General features: G+C 32.2%; 1 protein-coding gene and 1 long non-coding RNA gene across 2 annotated transcripts in view; one reads left to right on the top strand and one right to left on the bottom strand.

The window, feature by feature from the left end:
• The first annotated feature begins 1,962 nt into the window (after window positions 1-1,962).
• LOC139519934 (solute carrier family 22 member 6-A-like) overlaps window positions 1,963-20,454 on the top strand; it is a 36,745-nt gene continuing 18,253 nt past the window's right edge. Inside the window, exons 1-3 of the mRNA XM_071312252.1 lie at window positions 1,963-2,314; window positions 15,354-15,565; window positions 18,637-18,867. Coding sequence (XP_071168353.1) covers window positions 2,179-2,314; window positions 15,354-15,565; window positions 18,637-18,867 — 579 coding nt within the window. The 5' untranslated portion in view covers window positions 1,963-2,178. The remainder of the gene's footprint in view (window positions 2,315-15,353; window positions 15,566-18,636; window positions 18,868-20,454) is intronic.
• LOC139518464 (uncharacterized) lies at window positions 8,127-9,082 on the bottom strand. Its single transcript, XR_011663358.1, has 2 exons — window positions 8,594-9,082; window positions 8,127-8,193 (listed from the first exon to the last, which is right to left on the bottom strand). It is a non-coding gene; the product is annotated as an uncharacterized lncRNA (long non-coding RNA).

Below are 20,454 nucleotides of genomic sequence, written 5' to 3'. Positions count from 1 at the left end.
GCATTAGTGAGCGCAAAACCTGTCACTGATTTTAGAGCTTCATCGTGAAGTAACGATTTCAAATAATTGAATTTTTGGACGTTGCTTAAGGTTGGGTTCGTATGCACGGCTGTCTCAAATGAGTCCCAAAATGATTGCCATTGAAGTATATCTCCATCGAAAGTAGGGAGATTCAACTTGGGTAGTTTGTTGTATTCACTAGTTGAGCTAAAGGATGGGCGAAAATCTGACAAACGGTAGTTTGAATTGTTCTGATGTTCTGTATATGAACAGTTTATAGTATGAACGGGTTGAGTAGTTTCTATGCGTGGAGTAAAACTTTCTGCGTGTGTATTCAACGATGTAGTTTTGACTAAGATAAATTTGTTGACTTGACGAATTTTACCTTCTAAGTTAAATGCATACTCATCTGCTTCAACGATCTCTGTTTCAATATCTCCGTCGTCCAGTTCCTGTACTATGTCCTCATCTAACTTGCGTAATATTTCTTGCTTCCGTTTCAGACTATCCAATATGTTTGACAAATCCTCCGTGTCCACGGTTCCATCTTCTTCCTGTTGAACGTCTTCAAATTTCTTTATCAGTCTGGAAACTGCACTTCTATGTCCTGCTCGTATCGAACGTAGCTTCAGATTCATCCTGGTCTCGGTACCAATATCGTAGAGTGGTTGTACCGGACACAAATTAAGGCTTAGTAAATAAGAACGTCTGCTTGCAATGATACATGTATTGAACTCTGAAAAGCTAACGTCACAACAACGGTGACGTCGTGTACATAGAGAGCGGTAGCGGGAACACCTCATGTGCAATTCCTAACAGCACCAAATACAGTTCAGTATACCTTATATCTTGACTTGCATATAGAAATTAACAATGAGTATCTATTGAGAACAAAAATTTACCACAAAGGAAATTATAATAATTTTCCAATAATGAACTTTCTATTTCTTTCACAACGATCCCTTCCGGAGAACCCCCAATTTTCATGTTTTTCAAACTTTGTTTTCTTAACTGTTGTTTGTCTATGGTCGTTTGTTGCCTTTCTTCCGCATCTTTCAACCCTCTTTTTCATTTCCGATCGAATGTGAAATAGTAAATACATAAAGATAAGTATTGAGCGTAATAGTTGGGTTTTTTTTAAAGTATTTTCGTAATAGTAAGAGGTTTGTCTACGACAGCAACTAATGATCGAGGCGTACCCGAGGGCAATAGTTGAAATCGAAAGAACAACATTAAGTTTTTACCAGTTATTAAGTGTAATAATATGCCAAACAATACAACTCAAAAATTCCTAATGCACTAGACTTTAACTAAAAATGCATAACAGTGCATTAAAATATTTCGAGATCAGGAACACGACGACGTACATATATTCCATACATTTGAATTGATTTTTTAGTTTTAGATCTATACAAATTTCTTTTTCATGTACACGTTTCTACTTTTCTAAATTATTTGCTCCTGTTAAGTAATTTTTATTTGAAAACTGACTTTGAAAATTATAAACAGTTAGCAGTTATTTCAAAGTTGTATTTTACCAAGGGAAAAAATCCAAGAAACGCGAAAAGTCAATGACGTCAATATTGTCCAATGAAAAATAAGCACCAAAAAGTGAGGGAAAAATGATTGTAAATCTATTCAATGGGTTAAAAGTATTTTCAAAAATATATTGATTGTCAAATAGTATGTTAAGGGATTATGGAATGAAACAGCACAAATAATTCATTGGTTTTTTTTATATAGAAAATGGTCACAACGAGTAAAACATTCTTTTTATTTCACTCGATAAAAATACGTAGTAGCCTGTTTATTCATTTCACTTGTATGATTTTACGAATGTGCTGTCATCTACTAATTTTGGAATTTTATTGTTCGCTGATTAAGTTCTTAATTCTATTCGAGTTTCACTTAATGCAAGATTATGGTGTGTAAAAGCGATGAATATGGCATATCGAATGTAAATAATTAAAGTACGCCATAACAAAACGCCTATCTAGGTTAAGAGATATATTTTTTTCTCTTTAAAAGCTTAGATTTAAATTTGTCAACGTGACGTTCCATAAAAGTAAGAATATAACTATATTTGCCTTCCATAAAAACAAGTATTTAGGAACGTAACAACCAGAACTAGGCTCAGTTCTTTAGACATTTGTGCATAGATGACTTGATTCATTTGATATGGATCCAGGTACTGATGTTGATCATGTCTTACAGGCGCTTGGAAATGTTGGTAGATATCAGAAGTTTCAGTTGTCTATGCTGTTTGTATTTATGTTGGAAAATGCTTTTCATTTGATAGCGGCAAACTATATCAGTAAGTAATCTTCCAGTTAATTTTTTTTAAACTAATTATTTTTTTCCGATAATTCATATGAATAAAGTGTTTTTTCTTACGTTCATTTAAATTTTTGTCTTTTTCTATTCTTTTTTTGTGCGTCTTTCTGGTCACTTATTAGTCTACAATAAATACAAAAATAAACGTAACATATTTTTTTTTGTATTTTCCCACTTTATTTCAATAACAGCATAATTATTTGCACGAAAATATTTTGTTTGTTTGTTTGGTTTTTTTTTTATTGGAAAGCATATGTATAAAATGGTGGAATCTTATTTTTTTTTTTTTTTTTTTTTGAGATTTTAAACAAAATTTGATATATCACATTTATTTGAACTTAATCCAAATATATTTGAATTTACAAATGTACGTGAATACGACATACATACGAAATTCGACTCGAGGGATAAAAGGATAATCGAAAATCCTAGCAATATGTTGAATTAAAACGATTTTTTTCTAAAAGGAAAAGAGGAAAAAGAGGGGGGGGGGGGGTCTTTCATGTACATATACGATAAGGTTTTAAATGTGTTTTAATCTAAATGTAACAAGTGAGATTTAAATGTTATAAAGTTTAAAAGTATACTGCGAAGGAGTTTTAAAATAGGTCTAATCGCTGATTTAAGTTTGACCAATGACCGTATTAATATAACAAACTGAGATGGTGTAAAGTTCAGGTCATTATTTTCCTCTTAAAATTTGAGTTCACCAGTGCAATTTTCCATGCGTTTTCAGTATTTGAGAATTTTTCAGTAAAGGAAATTTGCTCAACTTTTTCTGTTCTGGATATAAGAAGAGAAAAATACTAATGTATAAAAGGCGTGCACATGAGAAGAAGTAGATGTGATATGATTACCAAACAGATCAAAAGATACCAAAGAACAAAAATGTACACAAGAACTGGTCACCATATGGTATTCCGCAATGAACAAATCTGATAACATTCCATTTGATTATATGTATTGAATTCCTCTTGTAACACTGTATGTGTCTGAGAGTTACCAATATACAGATTTGAGCTTGAACTTGATTTCAATACCTAAAGTAATCTCTAAATGATAGTAATCTCTAAATGGCCCCGGCATAACAAGATGTGGTACAATTCTCCATTATTGTATTTAATTAATCAAATCAATATTTCATTTTTTTAAAGATTTTTTTTTTGCATGTTTGGAAGAATAATATCTATCACATGGCATTTTCAGGATATGAAATATTTTTAACTTCACTTTTAAATTTTTTGCTTCTTTAAAGATTTTTTTATTCACTTAATTTCCAAAACAATTGCAAAAACAATTAAGAAAAATGCTGATTGTTTTAATAGTCTTTCGTAACTCTTTTAAGAGATACATAAATGGCTCTTGTGTATATTATAAATGTTTTATTTTAACTATGTACAAAATTAAGAAGAGGTGGTAAAATTACCGATGAGACAACTCTCCGGGAGAGACCAAATGACATAGACGTCACACGGCCTTAAACATGTGCACGCTTTAGAGAAATAGAAATAGGAAGTAACGGGTTAAACTTAAATAATGTACTGTCTTTTTGTCATGTCTGCATAAATTAAAATTTTAAATTCGACAAAAAAATGATAAAGTGATTTTATGATATTCATTCCTATGCAACTATCAGTTTTCCAATGTTTAATTACCATTTAAATAGGTTAAATCACTATTACAGTGAAACCTGACTAAGCCGAATCCTGTATAAACCGAAAACCTGTATAAACCAAACATGTTCGTAAGCACCATCATATCAAATTATGTGCGTTCTGAACCTGATAAAACCGAACATCGGTCAAAATCGAACAAAACCTTAAGTCCCGAAGAGGTTCGGTTTAAACCGGTTTCACTGTATAGACTTTAACTGATCATTTAAACATAGCAAATGGAAATGGTATAAAGTACAGTTCAATATCTTCTGTAGATTATAGATTTGCATTTGCCAAATCCTGATGAGAGACTGCATTTCTGTGTCAAATAGCGATTGCATTACGAAGACTGAATGTTGAATGTTTGAATTAAATTCTTTGTGTTCATTGATTTAAAAAGACGTGTTAGATATACTATGCTTTTATATTTAACGGTGTATTCATTTGTTGAATAGAGAAACAACAATGCACAGAAATATAATAGCTCCCAAGACAACTAGCTAATAAGAACGACAATCACAATATGAAATACATGTACTGTATAAATCAAATCTATAGAATCGAAAAGTTTAAATAAATATTTAAAGGAAATAAGTTCTTTTAAGCTTATAACAAAAGAAAAGATTAAAAGGGTATACATGTGTATTATATGCACTAATAATGCATATCATTATTAACGTAAGCTTCAAAACTGTAGCTCAATATCATAATCATGTTAAACTAATCAACAACAAAAAATTTACATATTTGAAATAGTCATATATTTAGCACATACGAACTTATCCTAGAATTTGATTTTGTCGTATTAAAAAAATGCAATTGTGAAATATTAATTTCTCTAGAGATGTAATGCAGATTCTATGCAGTGGCTGATTTAGGGGGCAGATGGGCTGCTCCTCTTTTGTAGGAAAAATTTTGTTGACTATTTAGGGAATGACTTAAGCGGACTCCCTCTTATAGCTGTCAGTGGGCTCCCCTTATGAAAATTTCTGGATCCGCCACTGCTATATAAATTCGTGTTTTCATATTTCTCCAGATCCTATAACACATTTTTTTTATCGTCATACTTGTCTCATGGTTTGTAAAAAAGATAGGAAATTTGTTAAAAGTTTGATTAATTTTGAAAAACACATGAATAAAACTTTTCATAAAATAATGTTTACATTCGTCAGAAAAAAAACGATTCCATCAAATCTAAACGTTATCCTGAACTGATATAAGAAACGATGATTTATTTAGTATGTATTCTTGGCATTTAGTCAGATAGCCCTGTTTTCTTCCCAAATATTTAGAACAGTCATGTCATTAGATGACCAGAACTGAACAAGATGATCCACATGTGAAAATAAACCAAACGTGATTGGCAATTATTGTTATCTATATGTTTGCATTTCTGTCATATCAATACATGAATATACAGATGCATCTAGAATGATTATAGACTTGAGATAATTCACTGATATAGTAGAAGAAATCATATTTTGTACCTGTACAAACGTATCAACAAAAACATCGAACTGTTATATTCCTGACTTGGTACAGGCATTATGGAAAGTATGATGGATTTGGACTGTTTATAGTTAGCTCAAACCTAAAACTGTGTTAATCAACAAATGTATATAACAAAGACAAAAGACTGCAATATTAAAAAAAAGCACCCTATCGTGCTTAAAAGAATTTGCCAGCAACGATTCTATAAGATCATGTAATGATTCAGTGAAGATCTACGCAAAAAAATATGAAACTAAACGAAAACATGATGCACGATAAATATTCCTGGTACCAATAGAAAGATACGTTTTAACACTTTACATGATTTGACCGAAAGTTATATATAAAAAAAACGGACTAAAATAAGTTTAAAGTTCATCATTGAGAGCCATAAGGTGACCTATAAGGTGTTTGAATAAATAAAAAAAGGAAGTATACTATATATATCACTGGACTAGTATATATTTGTTTAGGGGCCAGCTGAAGGACGCCTCCGGGTGCGGGAATTTCTCGCTACATTGAAGACCTGTTGGTGACCCTCTGCTGTTGTTTTTTATTTGGGCGGGTTGTTGTCTCTTTGACACATTCCCCATTTCCATTCTCAATTTTATATATATATCATGGTTACATCAATATAATTTTATGATAAAAACACCAAACGTTAAGCAACAACCAATAACTTGTGAAAGGTTTGCAATTCAAAGAAATTTATCCTGTGCTATATAGACATGCATTTCATATGTTCATCTATGATCACGCCCACGCAGATTGTGTCTTTTTAACCTACATCCAAAATCATGAGTGAATGCATATAATCTATACTATTAAACGAGAAGACCTCATTTTGTGTGTCGCTTCTCTTCTTTCCACAATAAATTAATCATCATGCCTCTGTGTCCTATAGGTACAGTGCATATAGTCGCATTTGTCATCCATTCTTAAGATTATTCAGATTGAGCCATTTTGGGAGAAAAACAAGAAACAAGTTGCTTTTAAAAAAAAAAAAATTATGCTAATTCTTATTTCAACTGAATTGTAAATTTATTATATCTCAGTGCTTTCATTATCATGTTTGTGGAGGATAATATTTTCTTTTTATTGTAAATTGGGTATGTTGAGTGGTGTTAAATATAAAGTGAGGAGATAAATGTTGTTTTTATTTCGATATTAATTTTTACCAACGTGAAAGGTCAAACTACTACCAATGGATGACACTTCTAGGGCTCTTATTAGAAGAGGTGATACTTCAGTCCCTCAGTCATTTTTTTTATTTTTCTGTTAAAAAACCCCATATTAAATAGAGATATGAGTGCCAATGAGACAACTCTCCATCCAAGCAACAATTTATAAAAGTAAACCATTATAGTTCAAACCATTGAACGGCATTTAACACAGAGCCTTGGCTCACACCGAACAGCAAGCTATAAAGGGCCCCAAAAATTACTAGTATATACTGTATAAAACCATTCTATAAATTGGAAAACTAACGGTGTAATCTATATAAAAACGAGAAACGAGAAACACGTATGAACTACATAAACAGACGACAATTACTGTACATCAGATTCCTGACTAAGGACAGGTGCAAACATTTGCAGCGGGATTTTGTTTCATAGAATGTGGAATGTTCCACATTACAAATGGGTTTGAATCCAGCTAATACATTCAATTTGCTGCTTATACATGTATACCTAATATACCTGTCCAAAATCAGGAGCCTGTTTTTGTTGTTGTTGTTTTTTTGTGCTTATTATCGTGTCTGTTTTTCGTTGTTTAGTACAAAAAATTGCCATTAATTTGATGAAGATATGTGCATAATGGTGAAAATATACCACCCATGGGCGCTCTTACATGTATAACTTGTGTGTATAACTGTCCATTAAACCCAAATTCATTGTTTCTTAGAAATAATTTAACAAATGCAGTTAAACCTTTTTTGTTGGGAATCTTTAAAAGATATTCTTGTGTATCAATTAATTCTTCTGCATTGATAACCATTTCTTTTAAATTAACAAATTGTCAATGATTATATTTGTGTACATTTACGTTACATCATCATTATTATCATAGGCAATAAGAATGCATTCCCTTTTTATCTTGTGTGACTCTATTTTATTAATGAAATCTGTTGTATCTAGAATTCAAAAGTTATGCCTCTTCAATAATGGTTTTATATTAGGTCAATTTATTTCTCAATCTCAATCCATCTCGTGGGAGAGTTACACCTATTGATGATCGGTCGTAAGCCCCGCTCCAGTCACGCTTCAGTGATTTCCTATATAACCCACCCGATTTTTCCCACAAATTTGACTCCGATTTCGGAGACTTTGTTATCACAACTGTGGTTTAATAAGTTAACTTGTTTTAAATTATGAAAATAATAAATAAGAATATTTCTTCTTCATTTTAGTTAGACGCAGTGGCGGATCCAGAAATTTTCATAAGTGGGGGCCCACTGACTGACCTAAGAGGGGGCCCGCTCCGGTCACGCTTCAGTGATTCCCTATATAAGCAACCAAATTTTTTTCCAAAAAGGGGGGGCCCGGGCCCGGGCCCCCTGGCCCCCCCTAAATCCGCCTCTGAGACGTGCAGGCAAGTCTATAGTTCCTGGAGATTTTCATATGGAATAAATATTTTAATAAATACCTTTACTTTCTGTCATGACTGAATTCCCTCTGTTATCATTGACCCCATTGACAATTGGTAGTGGCATCTGTTGGAATAAAGTAGAACATTATAAGGCAATGATAAAAGATGAACAAAGAGTAAGACCAAAATTGGCATTTTTTTCAAATGAGACAAGTATGTTCTACTGTTCAAACCGGGGTATGTAGTCAAACCTTTAAAACTTGGAAATTGCTTCATATAAATAGGAATGTTGTATGATTGTCAATGAGACACTTTTTACCAAACTCATAATGTACTGGAATAGTCTGGAAGTATAATATTGTGTTTTAACGCTAGAATTATTTAAAACATTTCTATTTTAAATGTTATTTATAATTATTTAAAGCTTTTATTGTAATCCTCTTCCTTTAAAATATTTATTTTTGATCTGCCAACATCACATTCATTTAACAGTAGGAAAGATTCGAACATGGAGAAATTTTCACCTCAAGCAACACTCTTTTTCTTGTTTGTGAATTACTGTCATCATCTCTCAAGCCTTGGTTGTATGCGAACAGTGTTGGTACTGCATCTGACTTCAGTCTTCGATGTCTAGGTGTGAAGCCTATTAACCTGCCCTGAAATATGAAAAGGTCATTCATTAGTTACTCTGTCTCAATATTTTCACTTCTGCCACATGATTATGTCGCTGTTATCAGTCTTAGCACTCAAAACAATTACGTAAAAAATGGTATGGAAAGTCATAGTATACTGCATGATGGGATGAAAACGGGTTTGCACAAATGGGAATAGGCACAATGTAGGTATCCCTTTGTAATGACTGTATCACAGAAACAAGATCGGAGGACAAAAAGTCACATACGAAATATAATTATAGCAGTGATATTATTTATAACATATTTGTATGTTCATAGAACAACGGGGCGAAGGCTTCAGACCACAATTAATTCACTCTGTTCGTGGTCTATAAGCAGTTACATTTATTCCAAGTTTGAAGCGGTGCAAAATTTTTAACATAATTTGACTTTTACCAAGAAATGCCTTGTAGCAAAGGGGAAGAGTAAGTCTCATGTCAGAAACTCGAAAATAATGTAATTTAACAGAAAAGGAAACAAATAACGGACTTTGGCAAAAAGGAAGAAAGCTTCTGATATATCCTTTTCTCCAGACATAAAATCTTTTTTCAATAAATCATCCTACAACAGCTTAAAAGCTGGAAATGCCCACCGATTTCGCGGGTGTGTTTTTGTGTTGTGAAAATCTTATATTGAAAAAATGACAACTCATTTGAAATATTGAATGTACATGTACAGAAAGACAAACGAATACCGTATCTAGAGACAACCACAAACTAAGTATCATCTTCGTGTCATAATTGCGCATGCTTGTCTCTTCACATACAAGTAAACGCAAATTTCCTAAGTGCAAAATATTTCGTAAATGCGCCCGCTTATATCGGAAATAGGACAAGAAAGTATAAGATAGTCATCCATAATTCTCGGTTAAATTCTCTAGGATTTACTCCAAACAAAGTTGTAAAATGATGAAGTTTTCTTTTTCTTAAATTATTCATTACAACTCAAGACCATAACTTAAATTAAACATTTGATAAGCAAATAAAACAATCTGACAAAACATAATGAAAGTTATTGTGTACAAAAGCATTGGCGGACCCAGAGGGAGTGGTTTCGGGGTTGGACCCCCCTCCCCCCCCCCCTCCCCCCCCCCCCCTTGTTTTTTGGCCGATCAATGCATTTGAAGTGAGACATGTAGTTGGAACCCTCCTTTTTAATGTGACTGGATCCATCCCGAAAAGTAAATCTCTTGTACAATTGAAAATTCAAAAAGAAATCATTTTACATGGTACGTGTACAGTACTAGATAATCTTCTACACATTAATTTAGAAGCCGAAGTCAAAATTATTAATTTACGGTGTTATTGTTTCTGTCTTTGCACATGTCAGAATTATTCAGCCTGTGGATATAAATTTTAAACTCTTAATTTCATATTTGGACGGATTTGTGTATTTCAATCATATTAGGGGCATACATTGTTAACAGGATGTATAATACACCTGACTATATTTTTGATGGCACTTTTACCTGTGCACACCTGGGTAAAACAGCTGGGTCCGGAATTGTGTAATGTCACCATGCAGTTTATTAGCCTGCAGGAAGTATCTAGAATACCTGAATGTGACACTATTACACGACCTCTGGCAAACATTCAAAAGATCGTCGGTTTTCATATTAGAGTAAAGTACCCGAAATTAATAAAATCTATTACAGATAAAAGACTTTTTTTGCATAGTATTTTCGAAAAAATCATTAGAATAATTATATGCTTTAACAACTTCCAAATTAGTGTCCACCCACTAGATGTATTCCTATCATAAATATAGTAAGAAAAATTACTCCTACGATTGACAATAAATCATTACAAATTTCGTTAGCCTAGCTGTCGACATTTTATATCCCGAAACTGCTTAGCCTTAACTTGTAGGACCACGCAACTGGGTTGACCTAGTAGACAAATAAAAAGCATAACAAGGGGGTGGTAAGATCTATTAAGTTTCCGTTTCCACACGAATCGGGGAAGACATACGCTCCCATATACCCATCACCCTTTCAACCTTTTCTATGGGGCAATATGGAAAAGGCGGGAAAGGGGGGGGGGAGGGGTTAAACAGCATCTGTAATTATACTACATGTAAATAAAGTCTTATTTTTAAACCATTATTATTTTAAGCAAATGAACCTTTAAATGTTTTACGTAATTTTTATTTTTTTATGTACAATTTACGTTTTTTTTGCACCTAATAACAAAACGTCATATATAATTCAGTTTCGAGTAAACGTATAAATTAATTAATTCTTTTTTGGTTTGTCCTGAAATATTATTTTTAAAGCAAGTTTTAAACAGAATTTATTAAGTTGATATAAATGACATCACATGATTGTTATAAAATCAAAATGCCGAAGTGGCTAGGTACCTTTTATGGCTTCATTGTGCCAAGAAGTATATACCCCCTTGCATGATTAAATCAAATATCTATTATTTTAAACAAGTTCATAAACTTAAATTGAATAAATATAATAAATAATATAATATTTGAAGATTTTTTTCCTGTATATATTCACAAATTATCAACAAATTTAATTTGTTGTGACTTTTTGTCTGTGACCTTTTTACCCGTTTACTAAAATACTACTTGTAAACAACAAAATCTGTTACTAATGCATGAATGTCGAAACTACATTTATCTGAAAATATCTGAAACTACATTTATCTGAAAATATCTTTCAACCAGGCTGGAAAGAAATAGCAATAAAAACATTCATGAGAAAAATCATAATTACCATCAAATTTCCATCGAAACAAGATGCTTCAAAATGGTCTGCACACACTTTCTTGAACTTGTTGTGAGTAAAGGTGGTTGGTGTTAGGTTTAGGTTAATCATCCACGTCTGGTACAACTCTTTCTTTTTTGCAGGATCTGGGAAAGTGTGTAAGCTTATGCCATGGGAACTCCGAGTTGAACATCCGTACGCTTGACAAGTCATTTTGATACTGAATATACGATATGCCATGCTTGTTTTTTCGCTTTGTGGTATTCAGATATTTTATTCAAATATACTCACCACGTGACAATTTGTATCGGAGATGCCGTCAAAATGGCGATAAGTCGAGAAGTGATAGTGGGATTTTGATTTTGATTTTAATCACTCATCTAGAAGAATTGAACAATAATTTTAACAAATCTATGATTATTCATATCAAATAAACATAATATAAAATTTTCATTTTTTTGCGAAGTTTCCCTTTAATGTACATTGTATCATACTTGTCAGTGGCGGATCCAGAGGGGGGCGTAGAGGGCGTACGACTTTTTTTTGTAAAATGATAAATCAGACTAGACTTCGTGAACTTTGCCGTTTCCCGCGTATTTAATTTTTATGCGACAATTCTTTACTTATAAAGATATTTTTCTCTGGATTTTACTGATTATGTCAAAGTCAAGTGATTCGCTATGATGGAGTTGACCAGTGCGTCAAAAAAAAACTTCACTCAGTCATTTTGACATTCAAATTACAGTAACACATTGCTTAGGCTGAGGCCTGATGACAACCATGATACATTCAAAGCGACACAGGATTGAGAAAGAACGTAGTGACTTCTATTTCGCAATTCAACCAAACAGAAAGTAATACTATATTACCCTCTCATGAAAAACAATTCCACAGCAATATTATTTACCTACGAAAACATGTTTAACCCCAAACGCCCCAGCCTATTTTAAAATAACATGATAGCTGAATAATGATCCCCAGTCAGTATAAGCCCTAGATAGATTTAAAGTCTAAGGTACGAACCATTTGATTTGAGAAGGCAGCCTAAGGTATTTGAAAGAAAAAAAAATACTGATTTTTGCATTAAATAAAAATTCTGGCCGTATCTGGATTGAAAACAATAATCTTATCCATTTTTTTTTGCAATTAGAACGAAAATTTCCAACAGAATTATTAAGCATTAAAGGAACATGATGAATAAAAAACCGGGCGTATTTTTTTTAGGCCGGGGTTGTATGTCTGACCGGAATGTCTGTTTCGCCGAACTGATATATTGGATACTTTTTTCAAGACCAGACTGCAACCTGACTGCTGAGTGTGTCCTTTATGTCTCCATTTGTCGACCGTCATTCATAAATTCGTTGTCATTTTAGACTAATTCGTAGCCTTTGGTTGATTTTGAACCCCTCACCTCCCTTAATTTTCTTGGGTGAAACATATCAACCAAACATTTGGATAAACATTGCTTGTTTGACTTTTTTAACTCGTGTCGGTCGTATTGTAAAGTTCATCAAATATTATAACCCAGCGTATTTCTTGTTTAAAACAAGAAATCTGTGAGATTATGCTTACTTAACATACATGTACAACAAATGACAAACGAGGATTTTCCATGTCTATTTTTAACTGACAAGTCCCACATCAAATATATCAGTACATAGATTTGGATCCATACTATCATTTTATGATAGACAATCAGTAGGGAGAATACAGCATAACAAATGTTTAACCCTTACACTTTACAGCAACTATAGAATATACATGCCCCACGCCAGGAACCGTTTAAAAAGTGCATTTTACACTTATTTTATGTTTTTAAGCCCCAAAAAGGTTCCAAATTTTTTTTCGCCTCGCTCCGATCTCCGATCTTTTAAACACTTCGCCCCCTCCTTTCCAAATTCCTGGATCCGCGGCTGCTTGTTGATTAGTTCGCAATGCCTCATTAATTATTTCTAAATTAATTTTATGAATTTTTGGAAGACTTAGGTACCTGTGTCCATGTTTTGAATCATTATCATTCTTTAAAAATTAGACGTATGGATAGCTATTTCGGTTTTTTTTTCTATATATAGATTTTCAACTATTTATTTTATTGTCATATAGCAATTAAGTGAGTTAGCGATCAGTGTAAAGATCTTTATTGTCATGTTTTAAATATATTGTATACCCCGTATGGAGGTGCTCTTAATTGCAGGAAGCTAATACAGATAAGAAGAACAAATGTTCCGAATGAACAGAAAGAAAGTTTCCGAATATTCCTCCATAGACCATATTTCTAACTAATAAATATGCGTGAACCCTCAAAGCATTCGGATATTGTTTCCGTCATTGGACGAAATTTTAAGTCAGACCATACTTCCGGATGGCGTTTTCTGTTTACAGTGAACATACATATGCTACGAATAAAGTGTATTTGCTATCTGCTATCATTTTCAAGTTAATTATCCGCAGCAGTTACAGCGTGACACGTGAAAGTCAAATATTGTGCCGTGAAAACAGTAAATGAAGTCTAGCGGGACATGGGAAATTACAAAAAAGGAGAATGGCTTACGTACATGTATAATGTAAGTGGGATCCGGGATCGAAACCCCCCAATGAGTCAGAGACCCCTTTTATAGGAATGAATGAACATAATATACAGATAAGCGCTAAAATTATTCCCGTGTTAGTAAAATTGATGAAAAAAATGGGAACATTGGAGAGAAGGAGGAGCCGGGCAAGAAAAAAAATTGTCCTGTCCCAAAGTGCCTATGACTTGATACCTTTTCTGAAGTTATCCAGTCATAACATCTTTTACAAAAAATCATGGATTTATAAACTGAGAATTGATAGTAAAGAGCAAAATGCCCTTTATTTATAGTAATGCATGTTCATAATATACTATTGAAATGTATGTCCATATTGAAATTAATAGAAAAGGAGGAGGGGTACAAGAACAATTGTCCTATCCCCAAGCATGACTTTTGATACCTTTCCTTAAATTTTCCAGTCACAAAATCTTTTACAAAATTCTGCCTACAACAGTTTACATACTTTCAACCACGCTCTGAATGCCCGCGATTTCGCGGGTGTGTTCTAGTATAATCTTAAAGATAAACTTGACCGTAATACAATTAAGTAGTCTTAAAAAATACTGACTTTAACATTTATTCATTCATTATTTTGTGTATTGTTCTGCTAGAGCCTAAAGGTATAAGATTACTAATCTTAGATTAAATCTTACAATATTTTAAATGTACTAAACTTGTCCAAAAACTAGGTCATGCTCCACCATTTTTTTAACCTAGCAACTATTACAATTTTTTTTGAAAAAAAAATTAAAACCGAAACAACATTGTTTTTTATATCGGATTTTGAAGAAGAAAAAAAAACTTTCAATTCTTTGAATTTTTTTTGCGAAATCTATGTCAATTAAATTCTTAAAATACACAGCTTTTAGTTACGTTTTGAATAACGTAACTAAAAGCTGTGTATTTTAAGAATTCACACTGCAATGCATTCATTATTTTTTTTCTCATTTATTAACTTTTCGATATTTATAGTTCGTTATTGTACTGCGTACTGCCTATTTCTTTTTCGGTTGTCACCCCCATTAAGTTTCCTTAAACAAATGCTCCGTTTGTCTCCTTCAGTGTGCAATGATGTGTTAAGAATTTTAATGAAAGGTAGGGTCAGAGACATAGTTAGGGTTAGAGTCAGGGTCAAATAGGGTTCGCATTGCTACAAACTCACAATGATTAAAAATTTATCAGAATTTCTTGACTATAATTCCTCATTTATTCCCCGATTTTTTTCACAGAAAAAGTGCCCAAAAACACATCTTGTTACCTTTTATCGTAGTTTCAGAAATCATGTAGATTTTTTGGTAAATTTTCTAACTTGTTTTTTTTTCAGGTTACAGACCAGATTACAACTGTAAATCTGTTAATGCAACAGAGTTGATCTATAACCATTACAAATCAGCTTCCAACTTATCTGATATATATGTTAAATATGGAAAGTGCGAAATTGATATTAACGCAAATGGTACTGAATATAAATTTTCACAGTCTTGTCCAAATGGTTATGAATACGATATACCAACAGACAGATCCACCGTTACAGAGGTATGCAGGTCGTTTTATATGTATTTTTATATTTACCTTTACCATTGTAAAAAAAAAGAAGACATATTAGTATGGATGTTGAAAATGTCATAAGTTTTAAAGCTTTACTAAGCTTTTCTATAGCATTTTGTCATAAATTATACTGCTGCCAGTGGACTAGTCTATCAGTTCCCGATGGTATTATTAGCATAGTAGTCAGAGCTTCGGAACTGACAATATTTATAGTATACTTTTCTTAAATTCTCAGTCAGTAAATCTATAAATAAGTAAGAGACCAAGGTTCCAACTCCCTTACACAAATTTTGCTTTATTCATATAGCTTCACACGTATTCATGTATAAATACTTTGATACATCATTCACTTCAAATTTTAGGGTTGAGCGCAACTGGAGTAGGTTAATCAATAAAATCCTTTCGGACGCACTAGATAACAAAAACAAAAACATTCACAAATGCAAGATTCAGAGTTTTAAACGATTAGATTCAGAGTTCAATGATGAGATTCAGAGTTTAAACGATAAGATTAAGAGTTTAATGATAAGATTCAGAGTTTTAAACGATTAGATTAAGAGTTTAAGGATAAGATTCAGAGTTTTAAACGATTAGATTCAGAGTTTAAGGATAAGATTCAGAGTTTAAACGATTAGATTCAGAGTTTAAGGATAAGATTCAGAGTTTAAACGATTATATTAAGAGTTTAATGATAAGATAGTTTAAACGATTAGATTAAGAGTTTAATGATAAGATTCAGAGTTTAAACGATTAGATTAAGAGTTTAATGATAAGATTCAGAGTTTTAAACGATTAGATTCAGAGTTCAAGGATAAAATTCAGAGTTTAAACGATTAGATTAAGAGTTTAAGGATAAGATTCAGAGTTTTAAACGATTAGATTAAAAGTTTATGGATAAGATTCAGAGTTTTAAACGATTAGATTCAGAGTTTAAGGATAAGATTCAGAGTTTAAACGATAAGATTAAGAGTTTAATGATAAGATTCAGAGTTTTAAACGATTAGATTAAGAGTTTAAGGATAAGATTCAGAGTTTTAAACGATTAGATTCAGAGTTTAAGGATAAGATTCAGAGTTTAAACGATTAGATTCAGAGTTTAAGGATAAGATTCAGAGTTTAAACGATTATATTAAGAGTTTAATGATAAGATAGTTTAAACGATTAGATTAAGAGTTTAATGATAAGATTCAGAGTTTAAACGATTAGATTAAGAGTTTAATGATAAGATTCAGAGTTTTAAACGATTAGATTCAGAGTTCAAGGATAAAATTCAGAGTTTTAAACGATTAGATTAGGAGTTTAAGGATAAGATTCAGAGTTTTAAACGATTAGATTAAAAGTTTAAGGATAAGATTCAGAGTTTTAAACGATTAGATTCAGAGTTTAAGGATAAGATTCAGAGTTTAAACGATTAGATTCAGAGTTTAAGGATAAGATTCAGAGTTTTAAACGATTAGATTAAGAGTTTAAGGATAAGATTCAGAGTTTAAACGATTATATTAAGAGTTTAATGATAAGATAGTTTAAACGATTAGATTAAGAGTTTAATGATAAGATTCAGAGTTTAAACGATTAGATTAAGAGTTTAATGATAAGATTCAGAGTTTTAAACGATTAGATTCAGAGTTCAAGGATAATATTCAGAGTTTAAACGATTAGATTAGGAGTTTAAGGATAAGATTCAGAGTTTTAAACGATTAGATTAAAAGTTTAATGATAAGATTCAGAGATTAAACGATTAGATTAAGAGTTTAAGGATAAGATTCAGAGTTTAAACGATTAGATTAAGAGTTTAAGGATAAGATTCAGAGTTTTAAACGATTATAATAAGAGTTTAAGGATTAGATTCAGAGTTTAAACGATTAGATTAACAGTTTAATGATAAGATTCAGAGTTTAAACGATTAGAATAAAAGTTTAATGATAAGATTCAGAGATTAAACGGTTAGATTAAGAGTTTAAGGATAAGATTCAGAGTTAAAACGATTAGATTAAGAGTTTAAGGATAAGATTCAGAGTTTAAACGATTAGATTAAGAGTTTAAGGATAAGATTCAGAGTTTAAACGATTAGATTAAGAGTTTCATGATAAGATTCAGGGTTTAAACGATTAGATTAAAAGTTTAATGATAAGATTCAGAGTTTAAACGATTAGATTAAGAGTTTAAGGATAAGATTCAGAGTTTAAACGATTAGAATAAAAGTTTAAGGATAAGATTCAGAGTTTAAACGATTAGATTAAAAGTTTAATGATAAGATTAAGAGTTTAAGGATAAGATTAAGAGTTAAAAGATGATAACTGCATGAGGAAATAAGCAAACCCCAAGTTATGATATCCGTCAGGAATTGTATGACTTAAAGAGGGACATGAACATAATAGCAAAACTGAACCAAGATGAACTTTGATTGAGGAATTTGGAGGACCTTTATAATTTCTAAATTAATAGTCAATCTTTGAACAGAATAGTTAAGAATAAAAGGATGTTATAAATCATGTCAGCACCGAAGTACTGATGTTGGTTACCATGGAAAATAACAGCCCACCAGCAGTAGTATCAACAAATATGAAAAAAAAATGTTTTTAATCCAAAATACAGATGACTCTCCCCTTATGTTTAGACTGCGTACGGGCAAATCATATACACAATGCGGACGTTTCAAAATAACTGTGTTTCGTCGGGGGAAATTTGTTTAAAATGAAACTATATGTATTTAGCTCCTATTAACAAATACAGACATTATGTCAGTGTGTTTTATAAATCCAATTTGAATATAAGAAAGGGAGGCAAGACAAATGTGAACGGAACATTATCCCCCCAAAACACGACTCACCAATGTTTTCTTTGATAATCTAATTAACATTTAAGTCGGTGGATTCTCATACTGTATGTCAATAGCCTTTGACACTTCTTAAATATATAGGAGAGAATTCACAAACCTCAACGCAATCACATTTCCGACCAAAAATTATCCAATGAAAACCCGAAAAACATGACCACGAAACGAATGTCGATTCCTTACAAATAAATACACTTAAAACCTCTTTTTTTTTAACTTTCAGTGGGACCTTGTCTGTGAGGGATCAGCGCGATCAGAGTTGGCTCAGACAATGATCATGTTGGGACAAGCTGTAGGTGCTGCTATTTTCTCTCCTCTTTCTGATAGATACGGAAGGAGACCAATAAACATTTTGTCTCGAAGTCTTTATCTAATAGCCGGGGTGACTGCAATGTTTTCACCCTCCATTGCAGTTTTCTCTGTTTTCAGATTGTTGATAGGAACTTTTCAAGGAGTAAGTAACAATAAAAATCACTAAGTGTCAGTCTTAGTAAGAATCGGGCTACTAGTATATACGGAAGGAGACCAATAAACATTTTGTCTCGAAGTCTTTTTCTAATAACCGGGGTGACAGCAATGTTTTCAACTTCCATTTTAGATGTATGTATGTTTCAAAACATGGCAAAAAACCCACCGACCTACCCATCCTATTTTGATGTTACCCTCATTCTGAGTTAGAAATGGCAGGTCTTTCGTTTCTGCTTGTCTGGTAATTCGAGAAATTATATTTTAACATTTGGTTAGAATGATAGCAAATTACGGGGTAAGCCCCCATGATTGTTCATTTCTAGTGTATTTCAACCAAATTATAACTTGAAATACCGAAAACTAATGTTATATTCGTGCATCGTTATACATATTTGAACTTAAATATATGTGAACTTGAGTGTTTGTTTGTTCAGGTTTCACCGCAGCCTGATTCTTAGACGGACTGGCACTTAATTATTAAGACATATTTTTAAAGTTCAGTCTATTTTAATCTATAATTCATAAAACTATTTTCCTTGACATCCTTACATTAACACGGTACAGTATGATTAGAAAGTTTAATGTTCTAAATGATAAAGGGTCAGATATAAGTTTAACGTCTTCTCCAAAACAATAAGAAATATACACTTTAATTTATGAATACAGTCATGCTTCTTGTATTGCATTAGAATCTTTGATAGACAAATATTTGGTATGATTGCCAATGAGACCACAAATGTTCAAATGAATAGGATGTAATAAATTATAGGCAACCGTACGATCTTCAACAATGAGAAAAAAAAAACAGTACTGTATGGTCGGCTATTAAAGAACTCGACATGACAATTTTAAACAATTTAGTTGTGAAAACTTACGGCTTCATTTATAACAAAACAATTTACGTAAAACAAACATGACCGACACGAACCAACGACAATCACTGAACTGGCTCCTGACTTGGGACGGGCACATAAAGAATGTGGTGGGATTAAACATGTGAGCACTCAACTCTCCAATAGTCTGTGCCAGTCGTGTAACAGTGCAATATAAGAAAACACTATAAAAATCGGTTGAAAAGAGCTTAACTCATATGATGGATACATATAGAAATACATCAAACAAAGACACAGAAAAAACCCTTAAGTACAGGCCTGAGAGTACTCGCAGTTTTTTGTTAGCTAGTTAAAAGCAAAAAACTAACAACTAATACAAAAAATTATGTATCTAAGACTGAAATACCAATCAGTACTCATCCAATATCCAATGAATTTAGTTTAAAGGCATGATTAACAGTCAGAGAAAAAAAACATGGCCTTACATGCGATTCAAAACTATAGGTAATGACCGATTTTAGTAGCGTGAAAATACATATGTGTAATACTAAGTATGGTTTTAAATTACTGATAACAAAATCAATATTTATACCAATAAAACAATATTCAACGATTTGTTTACGGTGTTGAATATGTAACCTTTTAAGCAAGGTTTGCATTTAGACGAGTACACTTTGGTATTGTTCAGTACCCAGTCTGTCTTAGAGACGCCTAGTATGATTCAATATGATTTGTTCATT

Source organism: Mytilus edulis, chromosome 4 (assembly GCF_963676685.1).
Source record: "Mytilus edulis chromosome 4, xbMytEdul2.2, whole genome shotgun sequence".
NCBI lineage: Eukaryota > Metazoa > Mollusca > Bivalvia > Mytilida > Mytilidae > Mytilus > Mytilus edulis.
Note: the sequence above shows the minus strand (reverse complement) of the source record. Positions and strands in the feature narration are given on the sequence as shown.